Source organism: Phaseolus vulgaris, chromosome 9 (genome assembly GCF_000499845.2).
Source record: "Phaseolus vulgaris cultivar G19833 chromosome 9, P. vulgaris v2.0, whole genome shotgun sequence".
NCBI classification, from domain to species: domain Eukaryota; kingdom Viridiplantae; phylum Streptophyta; class Magnoliopsida; order Fabales; family Fabaceae; genus Phaseolus; species Phaseolus vulgaris.
Window position 1 is genome coordinate 21529065 of NC_023751.2, and position 24250 is coordinate 21553314.

At 29.8% G+C, this 24250-nt stretch overlaps 2 protein-coding genes and 1 long non-coding RNA gene across 4 annotated transcripts; 1 reads left to right on the forward strand and 2 right to left on the reverse strand.

The window, feature by feature from the left end:
* Positions 1 to 409: 409 nt before the first annotated feature.
* Positions 410 to 5677, reverse strand: LOC137820815 (uncharacterized). 2 transcript variants are annotated; one of them, XR_011082698.1, is made up of 7 exons: positions 5130 to 5677; positions 4422 to 4512; positions 4161 to 4321; positions 1832 to 1859; positions 1398 to 1452; positions 1042 to 1150; positions 410 to 794 (listed from the first exon to the last, which is right to left on the reverse strand). XR_011082698.1 is itself a non-coding variant. In XM_068625076.1 (6 exons), the coding sequence occupies exons 1-6, from the start codon at positions 5352 to 5354 to the stop codon at positions 713 to 715; spliced, it is 696 nt and encodes a 231-aa protein (XP_068481177.1). In that variant the 5' UTR covers positions 5355 to 5677; the 3' UTR covers positions 410 to 712. The 2 variants fall into 2 exon arrangements, 1 of the variants encoding a protein (XP_068481177.1); XM_068625076.1 differs by lacking the exon at positions 1398 to 1452.
* Positions 5678 to 11624: 5947 nt separating this feature from the next.
* LOC137822566 (rho GTPase-activating protein REN1-like) lies at positions 11625 to 22649 on the forward strand. The gene is made up of 22 exons (XM_068627479.1): positions 11625 to 11637; positions 11961 to 11997; positions 13108 to 13184; positions 13927 to 13997; positions 14123 to 14201; positions 14432 to 14576; positions 15013 to 15132; positions 15521 to 15598; positions 16048 to 16103; positions 16183 to 16252; positions 16556 to 16640; positions 17284 to 17527; positions 17935 to 18159; positions 18673 to 18993; positions 19185 to 19234; positions 19744 to 19804; positions 19894 to 19977; positions 20059 to 20115; positions 20231 to 20400; positions 20643 to 20703; positions 21163 to 21294; positions 21755 to 22649. The coding sequence occupies exons 1-22, from the start codon at positions 11635 to 11637 to the stop codon at positions 22178 to 22180; spliced, it is 2652 nt and encodes an 883-aa protein (XP_068483580.1). The 5' UTR covers positions 11625 to 11634; the 3' UTR covers positions 22181 to 22649.
* On the reverse strand, positions 21444 to 22198 carry LOC137822567 (uncharacterized). Its single transcript, XR_011082940.1, has 2 exons — positions 22059 to 22198; positions 21444 to 21977 (listed from the first exon to the last, which is right to left on the reverse strand). It is a non-coding gene; the product is annotated as an uncharacterized lncRNA (long non-coding RNA).
* Positions 22650 to 24250: the final 1601 nt, after the last annotated feature.

Consider the following 24250-nt stretch of genomic DNA (forward strand, 5'->3'; position numbering starts at 1 on the left):
TGGTTTCTCCAAAATAATCTAAACGACGCTTAAGAACGACAAAACGTGTAATATTATTTTTACTTTAAGAGGCTTTTTTTAAAGGTAATGTTCGGTATAAGTTTTATAAGAATATTGTAAAAAAAAGTTGATTTTCAGAAATATAAAATACCCGTACTAGTCACAACCGTACATGTTCATCGAAATAAAAGTCACACATAAATATAGTTATTAGAAATAAAATTTTATTCCTCGAAACCAGCTTCCATGAGTTAAGAGTACTAATCACTGAATTTTCATGCGTTAAAAAAATTCTCAAATATCATTTAAGTTTAAGGTAATTTGTAATTTTAGTTTACCTAAGTTTAAAGTAAATAGACCTGTACAGGTATAAAAGGAACTTGGCATATTAAGAAAACCATACAACTAATTAAGAATCGATAATCTCACCGTAAGAAAATATATTTAAAAAAATCGTTCTTCCTGATCTCGGGTCCTTGTTAGAACTTCCGAATCCAAGGGGTTCTCAAACGTGATTTTAATAGTAATATTTACAATGTCAAACTCCATTAAAATCAGTTGATATTTACAATGTCAAACTCCGTTAAAATCAATTGATCTGTTCAAAGAAATTGAATTTGAAATCAGAGGCGCCAAGTAAATTGCAGAAGCAGCGGAACAAGAGTTAAATTACTAACTACATCACAACTTTGCTACAAGCAGCTCGGGCAAATCAGAGAAGCTTCGATATAACATGACAAGAAGTCCAGAATGCTTTAGCTGCAGCCCCAAGAATAACAGGGTTTTGATATAACCTGTAAAGAATGTGAGATGCAAAAATGAAACTATAAAAAAAGAGGAAAAAATTAACTGGGAATGACTTTTTTGTTATACCAAATGTAAAAAACATCTATGATGACGAATAAAGATGAAACACAACGCATATTGAACGTATGGTATCAGACAGAGCAGGTAAATCGACGGGCAAGATATGTCAAGATTATTAATGCAAGTTATTCCTTAATGATGAAAAAAAGGTGGGGAGTTGGAATAACCACTTACCCTATGGCCGTAGCCCCCCACGATGCAACATTATAAATAACCTTGCTCCCATCCCAAGCCTTTCGTAGCTTTCCCTTTTTCTTTTTCACTGAGAATGTCTTGCTAAGCGCTAATAGAACAAACCACAGATAGTCAGAAATTATTCCAATTGTTTTAGCTAACTTACAATGTACTTGTCTCAATCATGGTATTTGAATCCTGAATCAGATAGCTTATATTTCAAATTGTGAATCGTTTCGTATAGCAAATAGTAAGATTCATAAACATTTAAAAATATAACATAAAACATATAAACATGTAAAAATATAATTAATAATCACAATCATGTTCAAGAAGAGTGGTTGTGTATTACTTACCAGATTATGTTAATATTATAATGGTTGGATTGGACTGGGTTATATGGTCCAACTCCTTTGTTAAATGAAAGAAAAAATTGAAATTAGGGTTGTTATAAAACCAATTCAAGTGACCTGACTCGATTCACACCTAAACCCAGAATAAAACTCAAGTTGCGATATGAAACCGTTTCGCGATTCATACAATTCACACGATACAACTGCGACACGGGAGTGAAAACAATTATTCTTTGATTCGTATCATGGGCATCTAGAATCGTATCATATGATTCATATCGTGAATCCTACGATACTTACTACCATGTCTTAATAACATCATAGAAATTTATGTGGAATGAAAAAGGTATATGATAAACAGTTATTTCTTGCTTATCACTCATATATACAGAAGAATAACAAAAGGTATATACTAGGAAGAATGCCAACAAACTCACCGTCCTGGAGTTGGATAGGCGATAAATCCTACAAAGACCAAAGAAATCAATGAGAGAAGAAATTTCAAATGCATTAGGTAGAATATATTTGCTGCAACTAATCGTAAATGGATTTCACAAAACAACATTCTTCACAGCCAAAGAAGAGAAAGACATTCCTTATTACACAAAGCAAGTGATCATGGTAGTCAAAATTGAGATCTTACTCAAGATCGGAGAGGGAAATATGGATCATAAATCAAGAGATCATAACACTTACAAATTTAATGCAATTTATATATACACACAAAATCATTATATCTTACTCAAAATTCATAATTGAACTTCATTTAAGGAAGAGAGGCAGCGATATTTGCACACAATTTCGTGATGTTTCTAGCTAGCCAGTGGCAGTTTTTCACTTAAGGAGGACAGACAGTCACAGTTTCTTCAGTTATGCAATTGGGCTTTGAAAGGAAAAAAATGGGCTTAAGTTTTGGGTTACAAATCAGGTCATGCACCCCAACCCAATAAACAACCTAGAAGCTTTACCCAAAGAACTCTCGCGAGGAGAGTCAAGGCTGCGAAAGGCACCACTGCAAGGTACATCAAGCCCACGAAAGGCACATCCACAAGGAACATCGAGGCCATGAGAAGGGCCGCCACAAGGTACGTTGAGTCCGTGAAAGGCATCACTGTTGTAAGGAACATCGTTGCAAGGTGCATCAAGGTTGTGAGAAGCGGCATCGCAACAAATGTCAAGGTTGTGAGAGGCATCATCGTGAGGAATGTCGAGCTTGCGAGAGGCATCGCTGGAAGGGATTACATTGCAAGAATCGACACAAGTTGTGATTTACAATGGCAATCCATCAAAATTAGGACTTTCAGATGACACAAGATTGGAGAGGGAGAAGAAGATCGTAGACTCGTACACTCCGGATAGTGATTTTGACTACCATGCAAGTGATTGTTACCCAACACATGAATAAGAGATTTTGACTACCATACAAGTGATTGTTACCCAACACATGAATAAGAGACTTTGACTACCATGCAAGTGATTGTTACCCAACACGTGAATAAGAAGGGCTAAAGAGGAGACCATGGAAAAGGCCTCGAAATTAAGTAATTGAGACTTCTTGAGCACTGCCTATCAAAATAGTAAATACCAAGTTGCAACTTATTTCCTAACATTTACATCCTTGTGGAGAAAATATGCATTATATAAACTTAAACTTCATTATTAAATATTAAATCCAGCAGTTTCCAGTTTGATTTTGTAAAGAAATATTAGTGGTATAGGTATATCATATTATCAAGTAGTCATGTGCCTGAGATGGTTCAACATCAGTTTATGAAAACCACAATAAAAACATAGATCATTTTTGCAACCAAAATAGAGTGAGTGTCAAATAAAGCAGTCAACAGTACTGCTAAAAGATAAAAAAAAACACTAGGCCGATGAGAATTCATTAACTGGGATAATGGAATATATATGTATGTATTGGTAAATAACACTCCTTTTATTTATTTAGTAGTTTTTAATCTAAATATTAAAAGACAAATGGAAATAAAAATATGTAAAGTGCCAAAAAGTCCTCAGTGTTTAAAAGGCATAGTCAGAAGGCATCACAAAAATTCCATGGAGACATGACATGTATAGCTAATCTGTGCAAAGAAGTCAAATACATGCCAATTCAGAAAAGTAAAAAAAAAAATTCCAATTAGTATAGTTCAAAATTGGAGTGATTTGACAATATATGAATGAATTGCTTGACTTTGTCATTCCGAGGACAGAAAATGGAGGTTTCTCGGTCAGGTTGCAACAGATTCAAATGAGGCTTCAAAACCAACATGAGAAGCATACCTATTCTAACTAACTTGCAATTATTTTAGTGCAAAAATAAGTTCACATGAAGTATTATTTAATACATATCCTGCTGTATTCGTATCCAATATTTCTTAAATGTTTTATATTCCCATATCACATAAACATACTCGACTTGTCATGATTTGTATACATTTCTACACAACATGGATGGAAAAATATATAAAAGAGAACTTCAAAGATGATTCGAAAAGAAAATTCCCCAAAAGCTTTCGAGGAACATAGAAATCATTTTCCCCAATTGGAATTTGCATATTTGGAGGTATAAGCAGATACAACAAAGCAAAAAAGTCCAGTATACATTGAAGTTTGAAGCAAAAAAAAAATATTCTCACAGTTTTTAAATTATTGCACACGAAAATCATTCAAATGGTATCACAATGAATTAAACAAAGCAGGAGAGAAGTAAAAACATGTACACAGAGTATAGAGAAACTGAACAAGTACATACATATCACATACCTTAGTCTGCTTAATAGATAGCAAATATGCAGCCATGAAGCATGCAATGCCCTCCACTATATCCTCTTGTCTAACAAGGACATAATCTTCTTGGTCTGAGTCATCTCGTTGGCCTTCCCAGAGATCCTTTTCACCAATCATATCCCAAGAATTACCTTCTTCTGCCACAACCAAACACTTTTTTCTTTTATTATCATTCTAAAATTGAAACAATGGAGAGAAAACATTGATTACTTGAAATCACCAAAATGCAGAAGATACCATCTATATACTGCGAAACTGATGCCTGAGCACATTCCAACTTTTGAAGAAAGGCAGGGCATTCAACTCTTGATTTGAGCAGATCACATAACTGCATTGAGACACATGGGATGTGGTGTTAGGAAGAATAATCAGCTGTATTTTATCCATATTACCCATATTGAGGTAGGGCTAAAATCATACTATTAACAATTATTCAGTACCAATATCCTTAAGTCTACAATGAACAATTTTTATAACAAAACTTATATGCAATTATGTAATCGCTTTTGGTGTTAATCTAATAAAAATTAGAGTGACACCTTTGTAACCCACGTAGTAAAGGCTTGTCTTCCCTCATCAGAAACACCCACGGAAGTGTATCTAAGTTTTTGTCCCAACTTTTTTTTTCTATTTTCCAAATACTAATAACTAATTTTATTAAATGTCCCTTTGACCCCGTATAAACACTCCTCCTGCCAAAGCATCCATGACCAAATCAAAATCCCTAGCAACACAACACAACACACCACGGACTAGAGAATCCACTATGATAAAGCGCTCGTATCACTAGAACAGCGGTAGTAAATACATGTAAATTCAACATGTTTTTTTGTCATGAATTCTGTCAACAGCAGAATAGTGATATTGATATGCCCTTTCATATTGGACGATAAGAGCATAAAAATTCCGTACAAACCGAAACCCTAGAAGCGAAAGAGGAACTACCTGGTCGGCATGAGGATCGGTCGACGCAGTGGCCTCAGCTTCGCCGTCAGTCTCGCAATCCTCTTCTTCCAACTCAGCAGAAGCAGAAACAGAAGCAGAAGGAGAAGTAGCGTTAATCAATTCGAGAGCTCTCTGACACTGCAAGAGCACAGCCTCAATGGTCTTCCTCTTGACGCGAAGCGGGTCCGGGTCCGGGTCCGGGCCCACTGAAGCTTTGAGATCCATTTGCGTGGTTTAATGGAGAGAGAGAGGGAGGGATAAAGATTGTTGGTTGGTGTCCATGGGATTTACATTAAATGCTTCCAAACACGGTCTTTGTTTTGGATGGCTGGTGCAGTGTTTTCTGAGGCGGCGACCACCACGACGATGACTACAACGACGACGGATGGCGTCCGGGTTTAGGGCTGTGTATGGTTTGTCAATGAAACCAAACAAAGGATTCCATTCGAATACAAATACAACACAGTTCTACAAATATGGGTTACGTGTACTCCAATTGTTCCCTCTACCCGCTCATTTGCGTTACAACAACAACAATCCTCTTTTCTAATAGTGTTTTCACTTCTATACGCACCTTAATTACATTTATTCTTATTATTTATTTTAATTTCAGTTTTATTTTTATATTCAATTGAATTTTTTTATTTTTTAAAACTTAGTGATATGATATTTTTTACCTCATCAGCAACAAATAGTTAGTAAAAAAATATTCACCATTTTATTTCACAAATAATATAATTTATAATCAACGTGATAGTTTTATTTTAATCGACCAAAAAGTTACAACATTGTGGTTTAAAAAATTGAAAATTTTGAAAGGATTATACTAACACGATTTAAAAAAATTGATTAAACATTTAATGATATAAACCTATAGAAAAAAATTGAAAAAAAATAAAAATCTTAAATATACATTTAAAAAATAAAATGGAGTAGACTCTTTTTTTAACTCACTAATATTATATTATAAATATAATATTATATATTATATCTTTTTGAAGTTGGGGTATGCTCCAAAATGTGAAAATGAAGTCTTCATTTGTTTTAATTGCTGCTGCAACTTTTGATTTACCACCATTCCAAAATAAAGGTTTTTAGAACACATTCTAAAAGATATTTATTCCAAAATTATTCTTTTCATATTGGTGTATCACAAGTAGTTAGTATTAAGGCTTTGTTTAGATTAGAGGGTGTGGAGGAGTGGAAAGTTGAGAGTGTGGGTGAGTAGAAGTGTGAAGAAAGTGTGAAGAAAGTTGAGATTGTTTGGATTGGGGTATCTTAGAGTGGATGTCCGATGAAAGTTTATTGAAATTGGTGAGTGATGTGATGGTTATAAGAATATTATAAATTATTTTGAATAGTAAAAGTTGTAAGATTACAAATTTATCCTTCTATATAAATGAAGAATAAATAATAATTAATTTTTTTTTATATTTTAGTTGATTAAAATAATTTAAAGTTTAATTTATAAATAAATAAAAAAATATAAAATTGAAATAAATAATTAATTATAATTTAAAATTTAAATATAATTTTATTATGTAACATTTTATTAATTTAATTATTTTTTTACTTAAGTTAATTTATTTACATAATTTTAATATTATTTATGATTTTTTAAATTATGTTATGTTATATAAATATAATTATTTTTAATAATAATTTTTATTATTATCAATAAATATATATATTTTTTAAAAATAGATATTTATAACATTAACTAGTTGTCAAAATATATAATATAAAGTTATTACATTTTATCCGAAAAAAGACAAAGACATGTTAATTTGTTTGTAATTTTGAAATTATGTAAAAATAAAAAACATAATAATGTTAATTAGAAAAAGAAAAGACATCCTCACTAATAACATTTTAATCCTTTTTAGAAGTTAAATATTTAAATGAATTTTGTATTCACATTAATAAATCAAAATCTAAATTATTATAATATATAATTTAAAATATAATAATTTTTATTATTATAAATATATAAATATATTTTTAGGTATATTGATATTTTCATTTTATTAAAAACATATTTAATATTTTTATTTTTATTATGAATATATTAAATATTTCTTGGATATTTAAATTTTATTTAAAATAAAATTAAATGATTTTAATTAATATTTATTATCATTATTTAAATATATTTGGAATAAAATATATTTAATATTTTTTATGTTTTATGACATGTGCAATATAGTTTAAAAATATTGGAATGTGAATGGTAAATATTATGAAAGAATGAGGATATATAGGTAATCTTATAGATTTAAGAATACTTCCAATATGTTTATATCCAACTACAGATTCTAAGAAGTTAAGAAAGGCAGGTAAACCTCAAAAACCAAGAAATAAAATATTAATAAAACACAAATTTCGAAACAAAAGCGTTGCACTATTTTTTCTTCGCAAATTTGCGAAGATTTGCGGTGATTTATGAAAAATATGATTAAAATAATGTAAATAATAATAATTATTATTAAAATATTAATAAATATATAAAATGATAATTAAAATAAAAATATTAATAATAAATTTATGAAATAATAACTATTATTAAAAATTATAAATAATAATTAATAATGATAAATAAAATTAAAAAAAATAGTACAACTAAATTAATTTATAATATATTTTATAATTATTAAAAATTTACATAATATTATTAAAATGTCAAAATTACTCTTAATTTATTTGTATAAAATATTTAATAATATTATTAATAAAATAAATAACAATAAAATATATTTATTTATATAATAATATTATTATTAATTCGTATTGGAATAGAAGCGTAATTAAGTGGACGAGATTTTACGAAAAAAATTATTACAATTTATAAGGGAAACCGGCTATTTCGTTTTTCGATGTGAATTTTACATAATAGGGAGGCTGTTTATTAATTATAAAAATAACTATATAAATTAATTAATTATTTTTTATTATTCATATACTTTTAAAAATAAGGGTGTATTTTACATATTTTTAAAGAACTAAAAAATTTCATACAACTATCACAAAATTCAATAAACTTTTCTCACAAATCTACTATAATATACTCCCATCCAAACAACCTCACTTTCCTCTCAAATCACTTCAAATCCACTTCCTCAAATCTCTTCCCCAAACCAAACACACCATTCCTCTCTTCTCTCCTTACTTCTCCGCAACTTTGAGAAGAAAGCCTGAGCCCCCTCTCACACCCTCTCATTTATGGATCCAAACACGGGGTGCACTCTCACTTCCGTCTGCAGAAACAGTGCACCCCCTGATCCAAACAGACACTAAATGACTATTCCATAAAGCTTCAACCACCTTTCCATGATAAAAAAAAAAAAACGAAAAAGAAAAGCTTAAAATAATTTAGAATCATTTAAAAAGTCAATATAATAATATATACAAAATATTTTTTCCATAAATTCAAACTAAAATTTTATGATTTATTTGATACTTAATTTAAATAAATAATTTATTACATACAAAAACAAAAATGTTATATATATATATATAAAAAGACTTAAAATTTATTTAATTTTTTTATTTTCTTCTATTAAGTAGATTTCATTTGAACATGGTTTTTATAATTTATTAAATAAGTTAGCAATTTGATCATAGATTATATGGTTAAATGATAGTACAGAATATATACTGCCAGTTTAATTAGATTGTGATGTGACTGTTTAATTTTATCATTTAATTAAAATAAGTGAATTATGCAACAAACATTTACTCATTCACTTAATTATAAATTATCACACAATAAATACTATTAAATTTTATTATAGTATTTAGTTAATAATGTAAAATTATTCGAGCGGAATATATCAAATTAAACTCATTTATCAATCTCCTAATTAATCTCAAAACAATAAAATTGAATTAAGCTCGGTATTTTATATATATATATATATATATATATATATATATATATATATATATGAGTTTATATTGTCCATTTCAAATAACACTCTACGTAGTAAATAAAATACTGTTATGAATGGGACCTATGGCCAAGGCCCAGTACTTATTTCAAGCCAACAAAAATCACATGTCACTATTTTTATCAGGGCTTCTTCTTCCTGCACCCCACGTTTATCTTCCTGCACCCCCATAACTTTTAAAACTCCAACATTACCCTTGACCTAAAATTTGAAAAGAGCACCTTTCTGCATTTCCACAATCACTGATCATCTTTATCCTTGGATATCAACAACAATGTCAAATTTAAATAAAGTTTACTACAAAACACTACAAAACCTAGTATAATTGTTGACCCAAACACTAAATAAAGTTTAAATATAATACCAAGCAAAACACTACAAAACATTGACCCAATATAATTGTTGTTTACTAATTTGAGTAACACAAACACAAAAAGCAACTCATTATTCCAGACACATCAATCCGGTACAATACCGGATCCATAAATTCGGAAGCTTACCGGATCCATAAATTCGGAAGCTTATCAGAACACGAAATCCGAATCATTCCTGGAATCAGAAATTTGGGATTTTACTAGATCCATAAGTTTGGAATGTGAAAAACTGATTACGGAAACATAAATCCATGGAAAAAACGGATCTGTAAATCCGAAAAACAAAGAAATTTACTTACTTCTTTGTGAAGAGCACTCTAAATCACCAAAAAGAAATGTGTGAGATTGAAAGAAGAATGTTGTGGAGGTACCGTTGCTATGCTGCTGTGGGAGAGGAAGAAAAACGCTGCGCAAATGAGAAAACTGCCTTCATTTTAGGGTTTTTTCATATTAGGGATATGTTTAGAATTTTGAAAACTAATAAGAGTGATTTCGTCTTTGTATAAGAGTGTGGGGTGCAGGAAGAAAAAAGTAGGGATGCAGGAAGAAACTGCCTTTTATCAGTTATCAATGGAGTACAAAAATGAATGACTGTTTCTTCCTGCACCTCCATACCTTCTTCTCTCACCTCCATATATTTTTAAATTTCCAAAACTGCCCCTTTATATTATTCTGGATTATGTAATTCAGAATTCATTTTTCAAATTTGTAATTAGCTTCCGGATTACATAATCTATAAGCCTTTTTTCATATGCATGATTAATTTCTGGATTACATAATCCGAAAGTCTTATTTAGCTTCATAAGATGGATAAAAATGTATTTTCATTTTGTGTATGGAGGTGACAAAAGAAGATATGGAGGTGGGAAGAAACAGTCAAAATGAATATACAAAACTTTTGTAAATAAAAATATTTTTTAATTAAATACATGTGCCTACAATAAAAAAATTAAAAGGGGCGTGTTAAACTCAGTATAGTAAAATTTATATCTAATGGCCAATATCTTTTATATTTTCATTTATTACTTAGTACTTTAAAAGCATTTTTCACCAATACTTTAATTTTCAATGAAAATAACTTGACTTTTCACCAACACAAACACTAAGTAGAATATTTTCGTTGACATTTGGTCCATGAAATTCCTTACGCTTTAGTATTTACTAATTGTATTTTCAGAAACAAATTCCGGAAGATTTTTTTTCCTATTTACTAAGTATTATTAATTTTAATATTTTTAAAAATTCTATTATATCAACATAGTTTTTTCACAAATATTCTATGATTTGTTTAACATAAAATATTTCTATTTTTAGGTACTCTAAATATCTTCTAACTATAAAGAGAAAGAAAAATTTATATAATTGACTGTTTTTGTGATATATGAAAATTTTATAATAAGAATACGAGAGTAACATACAAAACATAAGGAGAGTGATCAAATAATCATTTGTTATTGAAATTTGTGTAATGTTTTCCATTTAATTGGTTCGTGTTTTAAGGTTGAAGTGTCCATGTGTTATAGATTAGTAAGACTCGTTCTCAATTGAGGATTTTTGTTTTTGAATGACCATCCAAACATTTCTCGCCTAACATTCCATTTAGAGAAGAGAGAGAAACACAAAAGCAAAGACAAAGAAAGACACAAATACTATTTTCACTTTCACGTTTTTTCTTTCTTGTTTTTTTCCTCCAACACCTCTTAAGATGTTCTCCTTCTTCAAACTTTGTTGCGTTTGATTGATTCCAAAACCAGGTATGCTACATTATTCATTCAAATCAATGTTTTTTTTATCTTTTATAATTTGTACACTTTTTGTTGTTGTTAATGTATGTGAAGACAATTAATTGAATGTCATTTTGATTAATATGGATGCAAGGTCTGATCAATTGAACGTGGTATTTTTGCTAGGTAAGCATTTTGATACACTTCTGTGATTTTGGGATCACAGATATGACCAACACAAATGCAGAATTGTCTCAGGTAAAAAAAACATTTAATTGTTAATTGTCAATAACTTTAAATGCATGAAAATTTTTATTATATCTTTATTTGAATGGTGAAAGAAAAGTCATGTAATTATTTGTTCATTTTATAGGGAAATGGTAGTGCTTCTTTTTGTTCTATTAACTCCCAATCTGGGTCACAAGACCATCCACAACGTTCTCCAAGTGGCACTGGCAATATGGTAATAGTTATCCTCTACAGACATATGATTTTGTGTGAATTTGGACCAATTAAAAAAATTCTTGCTTAACGGAAGCATGATTGTGGCATTATAAATTTGTCCATGTTGATGATTTACTTGAGTAAAATATTTTGTGACAATCCTTCTTCTTCAAGCTTTTCTTTTATTAGAGTTCAAGCATATTATAATTAAACATACGGTGATAAAAGGCACACAAATTGAAAAAATAAAATCATTGTTGAATTTAGCTATTTTGAAGTGAATAATGTTTCCATGTTCATGTTATCCTTCAATTAATTTTATATAATTTCATTTTTTTGTAGATTTTCAAAAGTGGACCACTTTTTATATCATCTAAAGGTATTTTTTTTCTCTATTAACTTACATATTTTGTTTTAAGGAGCTAAACACTTATGGTTTGTAGTAGCAATTTGGAGCAACTTTAATGTCTTTTCTTTTATGGTATGAATGATACTCATAACTCATAACAAAAATGTTTAACCGTAGAACAAAAATGAGTGTAAAATACGGATGATTATGTATAATTTTTTCTTGTACATATTAAATTACTCTCTTTTTATGTATTTCATATCTTTGTAAACATCACCTCTCTTATGAAAACCCATAAAAAATTTATATTTGTAAATTACAACAATTCCAAAATGTAATTTTGTATTATCTTATTAAATTCAACATCACAAAATGTTGTATGGTGTGAGTTGTTCGACACTCGTCCTCTATCAAGGTCGTGAGATAATTCCTTTTAAGTATGAAATATAAAAATTTGAAGTATTTTACACTTATTGGATAATCATAGTCCAAAACATAATGTGTCTCAATACCACTCTGGTTAAACCATAAAAATTTAAAAATGGTAGCATTTGCTCATAGATGTTTTTTGGTAATGCTAATGATACTTTTGTTTATCCTCATTCTTTGATTAATAAGAAATAATTCATTCATTTGGAACAAATTAATTAATGAACCACATTGTCATAACATTTGAATTTAATATATTAATTACATGTGTTGACATATAGGCTTAAAAACATATAGGGAAGAGATTGCCTTGAAAGTATTAACATGTAAATGATCTAATTAATAGTTTTTTTAAGGCTTGAGAGCATTTTGGATGTAGTTGTAGCATGTTTTTACTAAAGTAATAAAGTTTCATATAGGTTTTCGTTATAAAGATGAGATTTGTATAGTAAAGATGCAAGGGGATAGTTATTTACGCAATAAATAAGCAAAAGAATTCATAACACCACTATTTTCTTTTTAAGAACAAACAACATTAGCCTCTTTTTTTTTTATCTCTAATGACTCTTCTTTTAATCATTCCAATGTTAAATTTTCATATTTTTATAAAATGTATAGTATTATTGGAATGGAAAACTATATTTATACTCTTGGCAGGTTTGAGGAGTTTCTGATTTGATTATGATATAGTGTGTATTTCTTAATGTATAGGAATTGGATGGACATCTTGGAAGAAAAGATGGTTTATTTTAACACAAACTTCACTTGTTTTCTTCCGAAGTGATCCAGTAAGTAAATTTTTTAGTATCTACTTTGTTCATATTGTTTAATTGGTTTTCTTTGTATTGTGAGATTCATTCAATTTGAGAATAAATACTTACTTGTTGGGTTTAGTTTTTAAAGTTTTAGGTACTTTGATTATGATTATGTTAAAAGATAATAGAAGTAAATTTATTTTTGTTTACATTAAAGTTTTTGGAGTATTTATAATTATATTTATTATGAAAGTCATCATTATCTTATAAAAGTCATAATATTTTATAATTATTTATAAAAAGAATGTTAATCATATTTTCTACATAATGACTTTATATGATTAAATTTTAGGTGCATGTGTATATTTTCTCACCTGAAACACTATTACATTATTAGTTATTCTTATTTGAGTAGGCATAAATCTTAATAGGATTTGCCTTGAGGTTGAAATGATGTCGATTATGATAAAAAAAAAAGTAGAATGTTAATTAATTATGTATAAAGTTAGAATTTTGAATTTTCTTACTATTTTTTTATAGGGTGATGTAATTTTGCTTTTACTATAAGATTTTGTTATGATTATGAACATTATTATATTTCCAAAAATTCTTTATATCATTTCATTATAAATTGTTTTAAGTGAGTAGTGTGAAATAAAAATAAACCTTATAAACATATACATATGTAAATCTAACATGTTTATTAGGAGGATTTTTTCTTCTAAACTTGTTAACATATTCATATTTCTCCATCATTGTGTTTTATGCTTTGTAGAATGCAATCCCTCAAAAGGGGAATGAAGTTAATTTGACCCTTGGAGGCATTGACCTCAACAATTCAGGCAGGTTGGCTTGTTTTTCACATCTACACATTATTGTGTTTTTTGTTTAAATTTTATGATTGCATTCTCAAAATAGCAACATTGTAAAGTTTCTTGACCTCATGTAACTTTTTTTATAAAATTTTGTAGTGTTGTCATAAAAGCAGATAAGAAACTTTTGACTGTACAATTTCCTGATGTTCATGATGGACGAGCATTCACACTTAAGGTGCTTTATTTTCCTTTTCATAAATTTTCAATGAGGAGATGTTTTTTCATTAGAAAGATATTTGCTTATGTGATGCTCTATTTTTTTTTTCTTTTTAATTGTATGTTCTTTATATGCATGATATACATAACCATCGATTTAACACACACAAAGATAAACATAGATAAATATTGTAGGATGAATTTTTTTTGTTTTATCTTCTAAATATCATTCCATTGTTGGTGTTGTAGGCTGAAACTATGGAGGATTTATATGAGTGGAAGACTGCACTCGAAAATGCTTTAACACTGGCACCCAGTGCTACTAATGGAACGGAGCAAAATGGTATCTCCAGGAACGATCAGAATGATTCAATTGATATTTCTTTGGACCAGTGTATGCTCTTATTATAATTGTGCTTTACCTATGCATTTGGCCAAAGTTAATACCCAGTAGTTCATACACTACAAATGTTGTTCATAATCTATATACAATGGTTTAATAAACAATTTTATTACCATCATGTAAATATTTATTACAACAAATATTATTAAGTTTGTTTCCTTCCTATTTGATCTTTGATATGAATATTACACTTCTATTTCCACCGTGATAGTGATAATGTTGTTAAATTTATATTATGTGATTGAGTCTCTTATGTGCATTTGGGTTGTTTTTATAACATGTTTTGTCTTTTTTTTTTCTTGAATAACACTTATGATTTGTGTTGAGTGTCTCAATTATAATTTTTTATGCGATAATACTTATGCTTAATATAGTAAAAGACTATCACTTTTAATTTTCTTTCATACGATTTTCCACACTTTTATAGTGAAAGATAGAGAACCAGCTAAATCTACTGTTATTGGTCGACCAATTTTACTTGCTTTGGAGGATGTTGATGGAACTCCATCATTTTTGGAGAAAGCCCTAACATTCATAGAAGAGCATGGTGGGTTTTCTTTCTCTCTTTATCTCGCTTTGTATATATGTATGTAAATGCATGTTTAATGCAACAAAATAATTGATGTTAAGTGCATGATAAATATAACTAACGGAAATTGTAGCTCTTTATTTTGCTTAAAAAATTTACCTCATTTGGCCTAGTTAATGCATTGGTGTTTCTTAGAGAAAGTAAGATAAACCTTATCAATAAAAATTGGTACTCGATTTATTCCACCGATCGATGACTTTGCTTCTAGGTTTTATTTATTGTTTTTGTTATAAAGGGAGGTGCGAATAAACATTATTTTTCTTAAGTGATTACCAAGACAAAATACTGAGTGGTATTTGTAAATGGTTAATGTGTTTCATATGAATCTAAAAATATTATAATATAGGAGCAAATGTGGAAGGAATCTTACGACAAGCAGCTGATGTTGATGAGGTTGAACGTCGAGTTCGAGAATATGAACAAGGTTTGTGCTTTTCTTATACCTAATCTTTTAACTATATATTCTCACATGTTGAAGCATTAAGAGCTCCAATTATATTTCAGCCTTTGTCAGATGAGTACTTTAAGTAATAGGTTGATGAAGAATAACTCCTCGTAACATAACACTACTCATTTAATGAAATTTTTCTTTGGAATATTAAGTTAAACTTAAAATCTACGTAAAATAATTTATACTATATTCTAATAAAATTTATTGAATTTATATCGTTATCCATAAATATATTATCTTCCGCTATAAATTTAGATTTCACTTAATATGTTCTTCTTTCCATAAACATTTAATATGCATGGGTCAATCTTTTAAAAGTAATAATACTATGGATGAAAATTTGAAGTTCTGCCGTTTTCCCCTTTTCTTGATCAAAATCACTCATAAGATTTTATGCTCATGGGTATAACACATGGTTGCAGGAAAAGTTGAGTTTTCTCCAGATGAGGATGCACATGTTATTGGAGACTGTATTAAGGTATTTTCATGGTAAACCAAAGTGATGATTCCATGTTAGTAATACATTATTATTATTTCTTATTTCCATAAGTTTTTAGCATGTACTTCGCGAATTGCCATCTTCTCCAGTCCCCGCATCTTGTTGCAAGGCACTGTTAGAATCTTGTCGTAAGTGTTATCCCGTCCTTCCATCTTTACCTCATTTTGGTCACATTGTTTATGTCGTTGTAAACTTTATTTTCTCTAATGCTTGTCAAATCAAAAGTTTTTCCATTGAAATTTAGAATGCATGAATTGGCACACGAAAACTTTTAATTTTAATGCAATTTTTTTGCTTTTTTTACAATTTATTCTCTGATGGTTGTTTAATTTTATTTAGAAATTACCGCAATAATTTATTTTTTTAATTTATGTAGATATCATGATGAAGTTTAATTATATTTCATTATTTGAAATTGCTTCAATAATTAGGATCTGAGCGTGGTAGTAGGGTTGCTACTATGCGTGAAGCAATAAATGACACTTTCCCCGAACCAAATCGCCGCTTATTGCAAAGGTGTTTGATTGATAACTTTATATTTTTTCATTTAATTTCTTTTATTTATAATCCATTTATTGCTTTTTTTTGGGCTATCTTATATGCTTAACTTTAAGGTTTATAATATTAATACTCTTATTATTTAGTTATTAGTTTAATCATCAAATTATTTCTTGATTTGGTATAGTCTTGGACATTCAAAATCCTGTATATGTTGAATTCATGGTTTATGATAGAGTTGATTAAACCAAAAGGACAAGCATACTAGTGTACGTGCCTTTTAAATGTTTGATTATTGTCCACTAAAAGCACCAAAGCTCACTAATTAAGCTCGCAAAATCTATCAGTTTAACCTACAAATTGTATATGATTATGCAAGTTTAAAGAAATATGGTTTGTATCCCTTAGGCCCCAGACTTGGATCCATATACCCACCTCTGGACTGATAGAACTACTAGTCACATGGATACTTTTTAGTTTTATTGGCAATGTCTCCTTGATGTAACTTTTGATTGAATACTTACTTTGATAATGGGTAAGTTCATTTATTATACTTACACTTTGGGTTATATAATGGAATAGATTTTTATTTTGCACCATATATTTCTATTTTTCAGATAATGTTTTGATAATGCAAGTTATTGATTTCATTCTTGTACAGAATACTCATGATGATGCAAATTGTGGCTTCACGCAAAGCTGTGAATAGAATGAGCTCCTCAGCTGTGGCAGCTTGCATGGCGCCTTTACTTCTTCGGCCCCTTTTGGCCGGAGAATGTGAAATTGAAAATGATTTTGATGTAGGTGGTGATGGTTCTATTCAACTTTTACAAGCTGCTGCTGCGGCAAACCATGCTCAAGCAATTTGTATAACCTTATTAGAGGAATATAGCAGCATATTTGGGGTAACTATGTTTTGATTTTTTTTCATGGCTTCCATACACAAACTATGAAACTGTATCGTATTCTTAAACATTCTTATACGTTTTATGCTTGCATGTTCAATTGAACTTGCCTCTGGTACAATTTATTTTTTCTAATTTAGAAGTAGTGCATTACTTACGTGTTGGTTGAATTCCTTTTCATTAGAGAATACATTACATGAAATATTTTTGCAAATATTGAATGGATGATTGTCAATTTGAAACTGCCTAGTGGAGTTCTTTCCCTCTGTCTAATTTAACACATGCTTTTTTTTAATGGAACCAATTAATATCAATGTATCCATGCAGCTGACTCCACCTAATGGGCTAATGCTTGATTGTTATTGTTTTTCTCTCTTCACATTGCTAAGTTCTCAGTGTTCTAACAGGAAGGTTCCATGTCCCCGGACATATACACTGATTCAGACGAAGATAGTGGATCTGAGAGTGAGCGGGCAACTGATGATGATTTGTCCTATGATGATGATGATGAAGAATATGATGAAGAAGAAGATTATGAGGAATCAATACATGATAGTGATGGAGATGGTGATCTTGGTAGTGAATCGTACACTGGAACTGAAGATTCAGAGGCCGATGATGCCCATGATGAGGTTCAAACCTAATTTTATTTATTTCGCGATCACTGAAAAAGTATTGTCCAAAATTCTTTCGGGGCTTTTATGGTTATTTGGTACTATTTCATTCAAACAAATCTATGATTAGATAAGAAGTGATATGGTTATCATTAATTATTCGTATAAATGTAGAAAGGATAATCTAAAAGTAGTATGTGCACTGAGAAGGAAAGAGATATGTAATCTCTTTGTGCTAAACAATGAACATAGCATAGTAATTAATTTGCCTTGGAACTTTCCACAATTTCTTCTTTCAATGTTTAGTTCCTATCTTCAATTGGGCCCCAACCCTAGCTTTTAAACTACTCCAATAACTTCAATTATTATTTGAACTGATTATATAATGTTGATGTGGTCATTGAGCATCCTGACACTAATTCCTCCAAAATTGTTACTTGTGTTGTTGCAATCACTACAACCTGTATGTGGAGAACTAGGAGGAGAGAGGAAGGGCGAAAATTTTATTTGATTGTTTTTGGTAATGAACAGGAGCATGACCGTGCTAGTTCAAGTTCAAAATCCTCAGTTTTGACTGAAAAATCCAAAGCCACTCAAAAGTTAGCATCAAAGTCACTAGAACGCTCACTGGCTCAACAAAAAGATTTCAAAAGCTCTGAATATCTCACGAGTCCAAAGAAGACTGACTACGGTGATCAGTCCAATAAGCCTGTTGATAATGTTGGAGATGTTATTGATGAAGCTACATTGCTTAATTTAAATTCTCCTAGCCCTGCTTCATTTATAAAAAAATCCAATACCATGTCCAATGGCCCAGCACCTCGTCATCGCAACACATTGGGCCGCACCTCAGTAAGTAAATCTTTAAAATTTGGTGAATTGATTATTTTCCTTGTCAATTATGCCTTTATCACTTTTCTTAAGTTGATTAAAACTTTCTCTTTTATTTTTAAAATTTACTTCCATTTAGTTGCTTTTCTTTGAGCTAAATTACATCCGTATAATAAATTAGTGGTTTTTCTCTTCTTTTGCATTCTGTGCAGGCAAGGAAGAATCTCTCCATGGAATCCATTGATTTTCCTATTGAAGAGGAGTAAGTAATTAACATGTATCAATTATATGATTATCTTCCTCTTATGTAGTTCCTATTTTATCTAATTTGCTGCCTATTTATGCATCTCTCAATTATGCAATTGAAGGATCAAACACTCCTGCCTAACTGCTTTATTATATATTTGTATTCTTGAATTTATGTTAACAAGAATCTAGTATCATATCCATATTTACCTGGAATTTCATGGAAAGATCAAAATAGGTATGTTTTCGTTCTTATGTTAAGAACCAGGAAAGTTGAGTAGGAAAGAAAAAGTTCCTTCTCTTAACTGTCTTTCCGCGTCCAAATTTTTTGTTAGAGTGACCTCGTCCATAACTTCTGGAAGTTTATAGCCACTTAAATATAAATTTAGAGAAAGCTTATTTCAGTGGTTCTAAATGTTTACCATAACTTGATGTTAACACTTTGATTTAAGGAGCAGAGAATGTGCATGTCTATCGTTAGTTTTTTCATGTTTCTGTGTGACTAATTTATATTTCTAACGGTAGGGATGAAATTGAAAGGCTTGAAGCTGCCAGGTCAGAATTACAAACTCAAATTGCAGAGCAGGTATGTTCTTCAATTCCTTTCTAGATCAGATTGTTTAAATATCTATCAATTTTTTCAAGTCAATTGATGAGTTTGGGTTGCCCTTGTAGGTGAAGGCAAATGAAGAGGTGCAATCTCAAGTGGAGAATCAAAAGAAAGCCTTGGACGAGCGTCGTCTTTCTCTTGAGCAAGATGTATGTCCATTATGAGAGATGTTACCGTCTTCCTCCATATAAAAAAATTGAGATTTTGTTTCCTAAAGTTTCTTTTCGCAGGTTGCTAGACTACAGGAACAGTTGAACAAGGAAAAGAATTTTCGGGCAGCTCTTGAGGTAGGACTCTTGTTTAAGATTTAGCCAATATTGGTGATAAGTCTTGTCAAATTCAGTGAAAGACGGTTTGAATTTTGATCATGCAACTATTTCATAATATTCGAATTTTACACAGAACAAAGCAGAGCTTGAAGCATTAGCTCTGGTAGAAGCAGATCTTGCCAATTTAGAGTCAAAGGTTGAGGAACTTGCGGCGAGGCTTAATGCACAAGTTAAGCAGAATATTGGAACTACTCCAGATTTCTCTAATCAACCACGACAAATGTCAAATCAAGAAAGAAGATTGTATGTTTATCATTACTCTTTTGTTTAATATTGCATTTCTTCTTCTTCTTTAACAATCTAGAACGCCTAATTGCTTCAATGTTCATACAACTTTTTTTGCTCTCAATATTTCTTTCCACGTTTGTGTAGAAGTTCTTTTGGCACTTAACTGTTCTATTTGCTTTGATGGTTTTTGTTTCCACTCAACTGTTTCTTTTTCCATCGAAATTGTACGGATAACTAAATTTTACTTTTATTACTAGAAAATACAAGGCAGATGCTGAAGCTGCTGCCTCAACACAATCTGATAGATCAGGAAGTAAGGTAAATCTACAGTGGAGGATTTATTCCAAAGTATCTGCCACATGCAGAAATGTCAATCTTTAAGAGCAATATTGCAGGGAGAGACAATAAACTCATAATTAAGTATATGATTATGATACATTTAAAACCAAAAGTAATTCAATAATATAATAAAAAAGGCTCAGATCTTGTTTTCTCTTTCTATGCTGTCATAGGAAATCAATACCCCAGACATGCTTTATCTTGTTACTTATTTGAACTCCATAGAACATTTTGTCTTTCTCCCGAACATATTTATGGTGTTTATAGTTGCTAGCTAAACAACCAATTGCATCTTTCCTTGGGTTGTTACCTCTAAGCTTTTCTCGTTTTAAAGCCAAAGATGGTCTTTCATTTCATGTGGTTTTTATACTAGAAAATAAGTATATTTGCTAAAAATGATGATTGTAACTCGCAACTTTTATCATTTCTTAAACCAAGGTTACGATAAGGACTCAACAAGACACTCATACAGTCGGAGCAGAAAGTGATACTGAGCGAAAGCCAGAGTCAACACCTTTACCAAATAAACACCCACCAAGTAGCTCCAAGCGATCTAGTTCAAAGGGCGAGGTATGTTTCTTAAACTTTATCTAGTTTAAGCGATCTAGTTTGATCTAGTTCAAGTAGCTCAAACATTTTCTTTATTGTGTAATCATAACTACTACCAAATACCCATTATTCATCCAAAAGTCAATAAAATGACAAGTCTATAACATTAATTTCAAGTAGCTCCTATTCTATCAAATTAATTTCATTATATAACATTTTCTACAAAAAGAATGTAAACGTTCTTTATCCATGTTATTTTGGATTCCAACATCATTTTCACTTTTACAACATTTTATGAAGAAATGAAATAAAGTTATTTAATGCAAGGTAAAATTTGAGTTGTTATGGAAGATAGTGACCTACCAGTTAGCCTCGTGACTAAATAGTTTCTTGTGTATCACTGGGATAAACCTTGATATTGCCAATTGATAGGACTAGATAGACTAGATAGACTTATTTATTCAAAATGCTTTCAAAACAGGGAGCAAATTCCTCTCCTTCTGCACTCACAAAACTGACATCCAGACTGAACCTTTTGAAGGTGGCCCGAAATCAGATTGCAAATGAACTCCAAAACTTGGAAAAAGGGCGAGACTCAAGTCGCTCGTCGCACAATGTGGAAAAAGGAAAAGGATCTGAGCGTCATCAATCAATTCCATCCCCAAAAACATATGGAGGGTCTGAAATTCACTCTGTGCCAAACCCTGAAAAAGGTAAGGGGTCAGAATCATCTGACAAAGGATCAAGCAAAGGAAAATCATCTTATCAGAGTTCATCAGACAAACTGAAAAAATCGGACAGTCATCCGGCCCACCACCACACCGATGGATGGAATCAACAACCAAAACACTTGGAAAGAGGAAGGTCAGAAGGCCATCAGACTTATAATGTGGAGAAAGGCCGGTGATTGTAAGGCCACTGAGTCTTCTTTTGTTCCAAAACAAGATCTACATGCAGTCAGTGTTATTGTTGTCCATGTTGGGATTTGCTTATGTCTTTCAACAATGTTTTGTGTGATTTATAGAATACAGTGAGAAGACTCCCTCTTTGATAAGATTGCCACACGACCCCTCCTTATTCAAACGAGATAAGCATTCATTTTCCCCCAAAAGCACCATCTGTAAGACACGGTTAAACCTTTCCCGTGACATAAGCCAAACTGTTTGTAACCTAACATGCTGATTTTTACTTGCTCAGTAAGCAGCATGATGATTTGCATTTACATTATCGTATTTGTAACTGCAATAACGTTTGTGTTGTTTGGCATAAGGTGGCCACGCACTAGGCAGATAACCTTGTTCCAAATTCCTTTGTTCTACCAATTTTTTTTTTTTTAATTCAGAACCTCATTATTATATCTACATATAATTGGATTCAAGGAATCTCTTAATTTTGATACAACTCAAAGCTTCCCGTGACTCCTTACCAAAACAAATATTTTTTTTGTTGGTAAATTGTAGTGCGTGTGAGAAAAATGTAGACACACTCTCTTCTACGATTAAATTAATTAGGAATTACAAATATTATGGATTTTATATTATGTTTTACAGTATGTTTTTTTAGTAAAGATATAAAATATAGGACTATAATGATTAGTTGTGTTTTATTTGCATGATTTAAATTAGAGTGTTTTAATGTTTGATGATATGTATTTTAAAGCATTTAAGTTCATGGTTAAAATAAGGTTATTACATTTAGATAAAAATGTACAAAATCGATAGTTTTAGTAGTAATTTAATAATAATGTAATCTTACATAGATATCGAATATTGTAGAAATTGATTTGAGCTTATAGTGGAGATTAATTAAGGGTGACGTATATATTTGGATGTTTTATAGTGGAGATTAATTAAGAGTGACGTATATATTTGGATGTTTTGATTTAATTAGAGAATGTGATATTAGAATTTGTTATATTATTATTGCTTGTTACACCTTCATATTATAAGTATATTTGTTCTGACCCTGATGTATCAACTTTGATTTTTAAAATTATGACTTTGTGCTTTGTATTCTATACGAATTATAGTTTTTAAGATGCGTTTACTAATAATACAATTGTAATAAAAAAGTAAATTATATATTAAAAAAGTAAATTATATATTAGTAGTTGTTTTTTTTTTATCAGCAATAAACAATGAATAAATGTGAGTCACTTTAGGGGCTCAATTCCCTATCTAGTACCATTTACATCTTTATTTTCCTATCTAGCACCCTTTTGTTTTTATTTCCCTATCTAGCACCCTTTTGTTTTTATTTCCCTATCTAGCACTCTTTTATTTTTTATTTTCCTATCTAGCACCATTTTAAAAATAAATAAATAAATAATAAATTATTATTTTTTTAATAATTTTAATTTTGAATGCATTAAAAAATAAATATTTTTAATGTTTAAAATAATTAGAAATATAATTAATGAATAAATAAATGAATTTTTACAAAATAAAAATAAAAAAGTAATAAATTAAAAATGTTTAGTTTAAAATTATTTTTTTTAAAATGAAGAAAATAAAAAATTAAACTATACAACAACATAAAAGTTGAATCTATAAACATAAATTAGTATTTATTTTTATTATTATTGATGATATAATCATGTTAATTTCAAGTAAAAAATACAGGACATAATTATTAAAAAATCAAAGTCAATTAGTATTAATTAATAGTGAACACATAAATAATATTGAAGTGTCTACCCTAAATGCAAAATTCTAAAAAAAAAGCTAATGCAAATGCTACAATTAATGCTACACTGAATGCATTAAAATATAAATATTTTTAATGTTTAAAATAATTAGAAATATAATTAATGAATAAATAAATGAGTTTTTACAAAATAAAAACAAAAAAGTAATAAATTAAAAATGTTTAGTTTAAAATTATTTTTTTTAAAATGAAAAAAATAAAAAATTAAACTCTACAACAACATAAAAGTTGAATCTATAAACATACATTAGTATTTATTTTTATTATTATT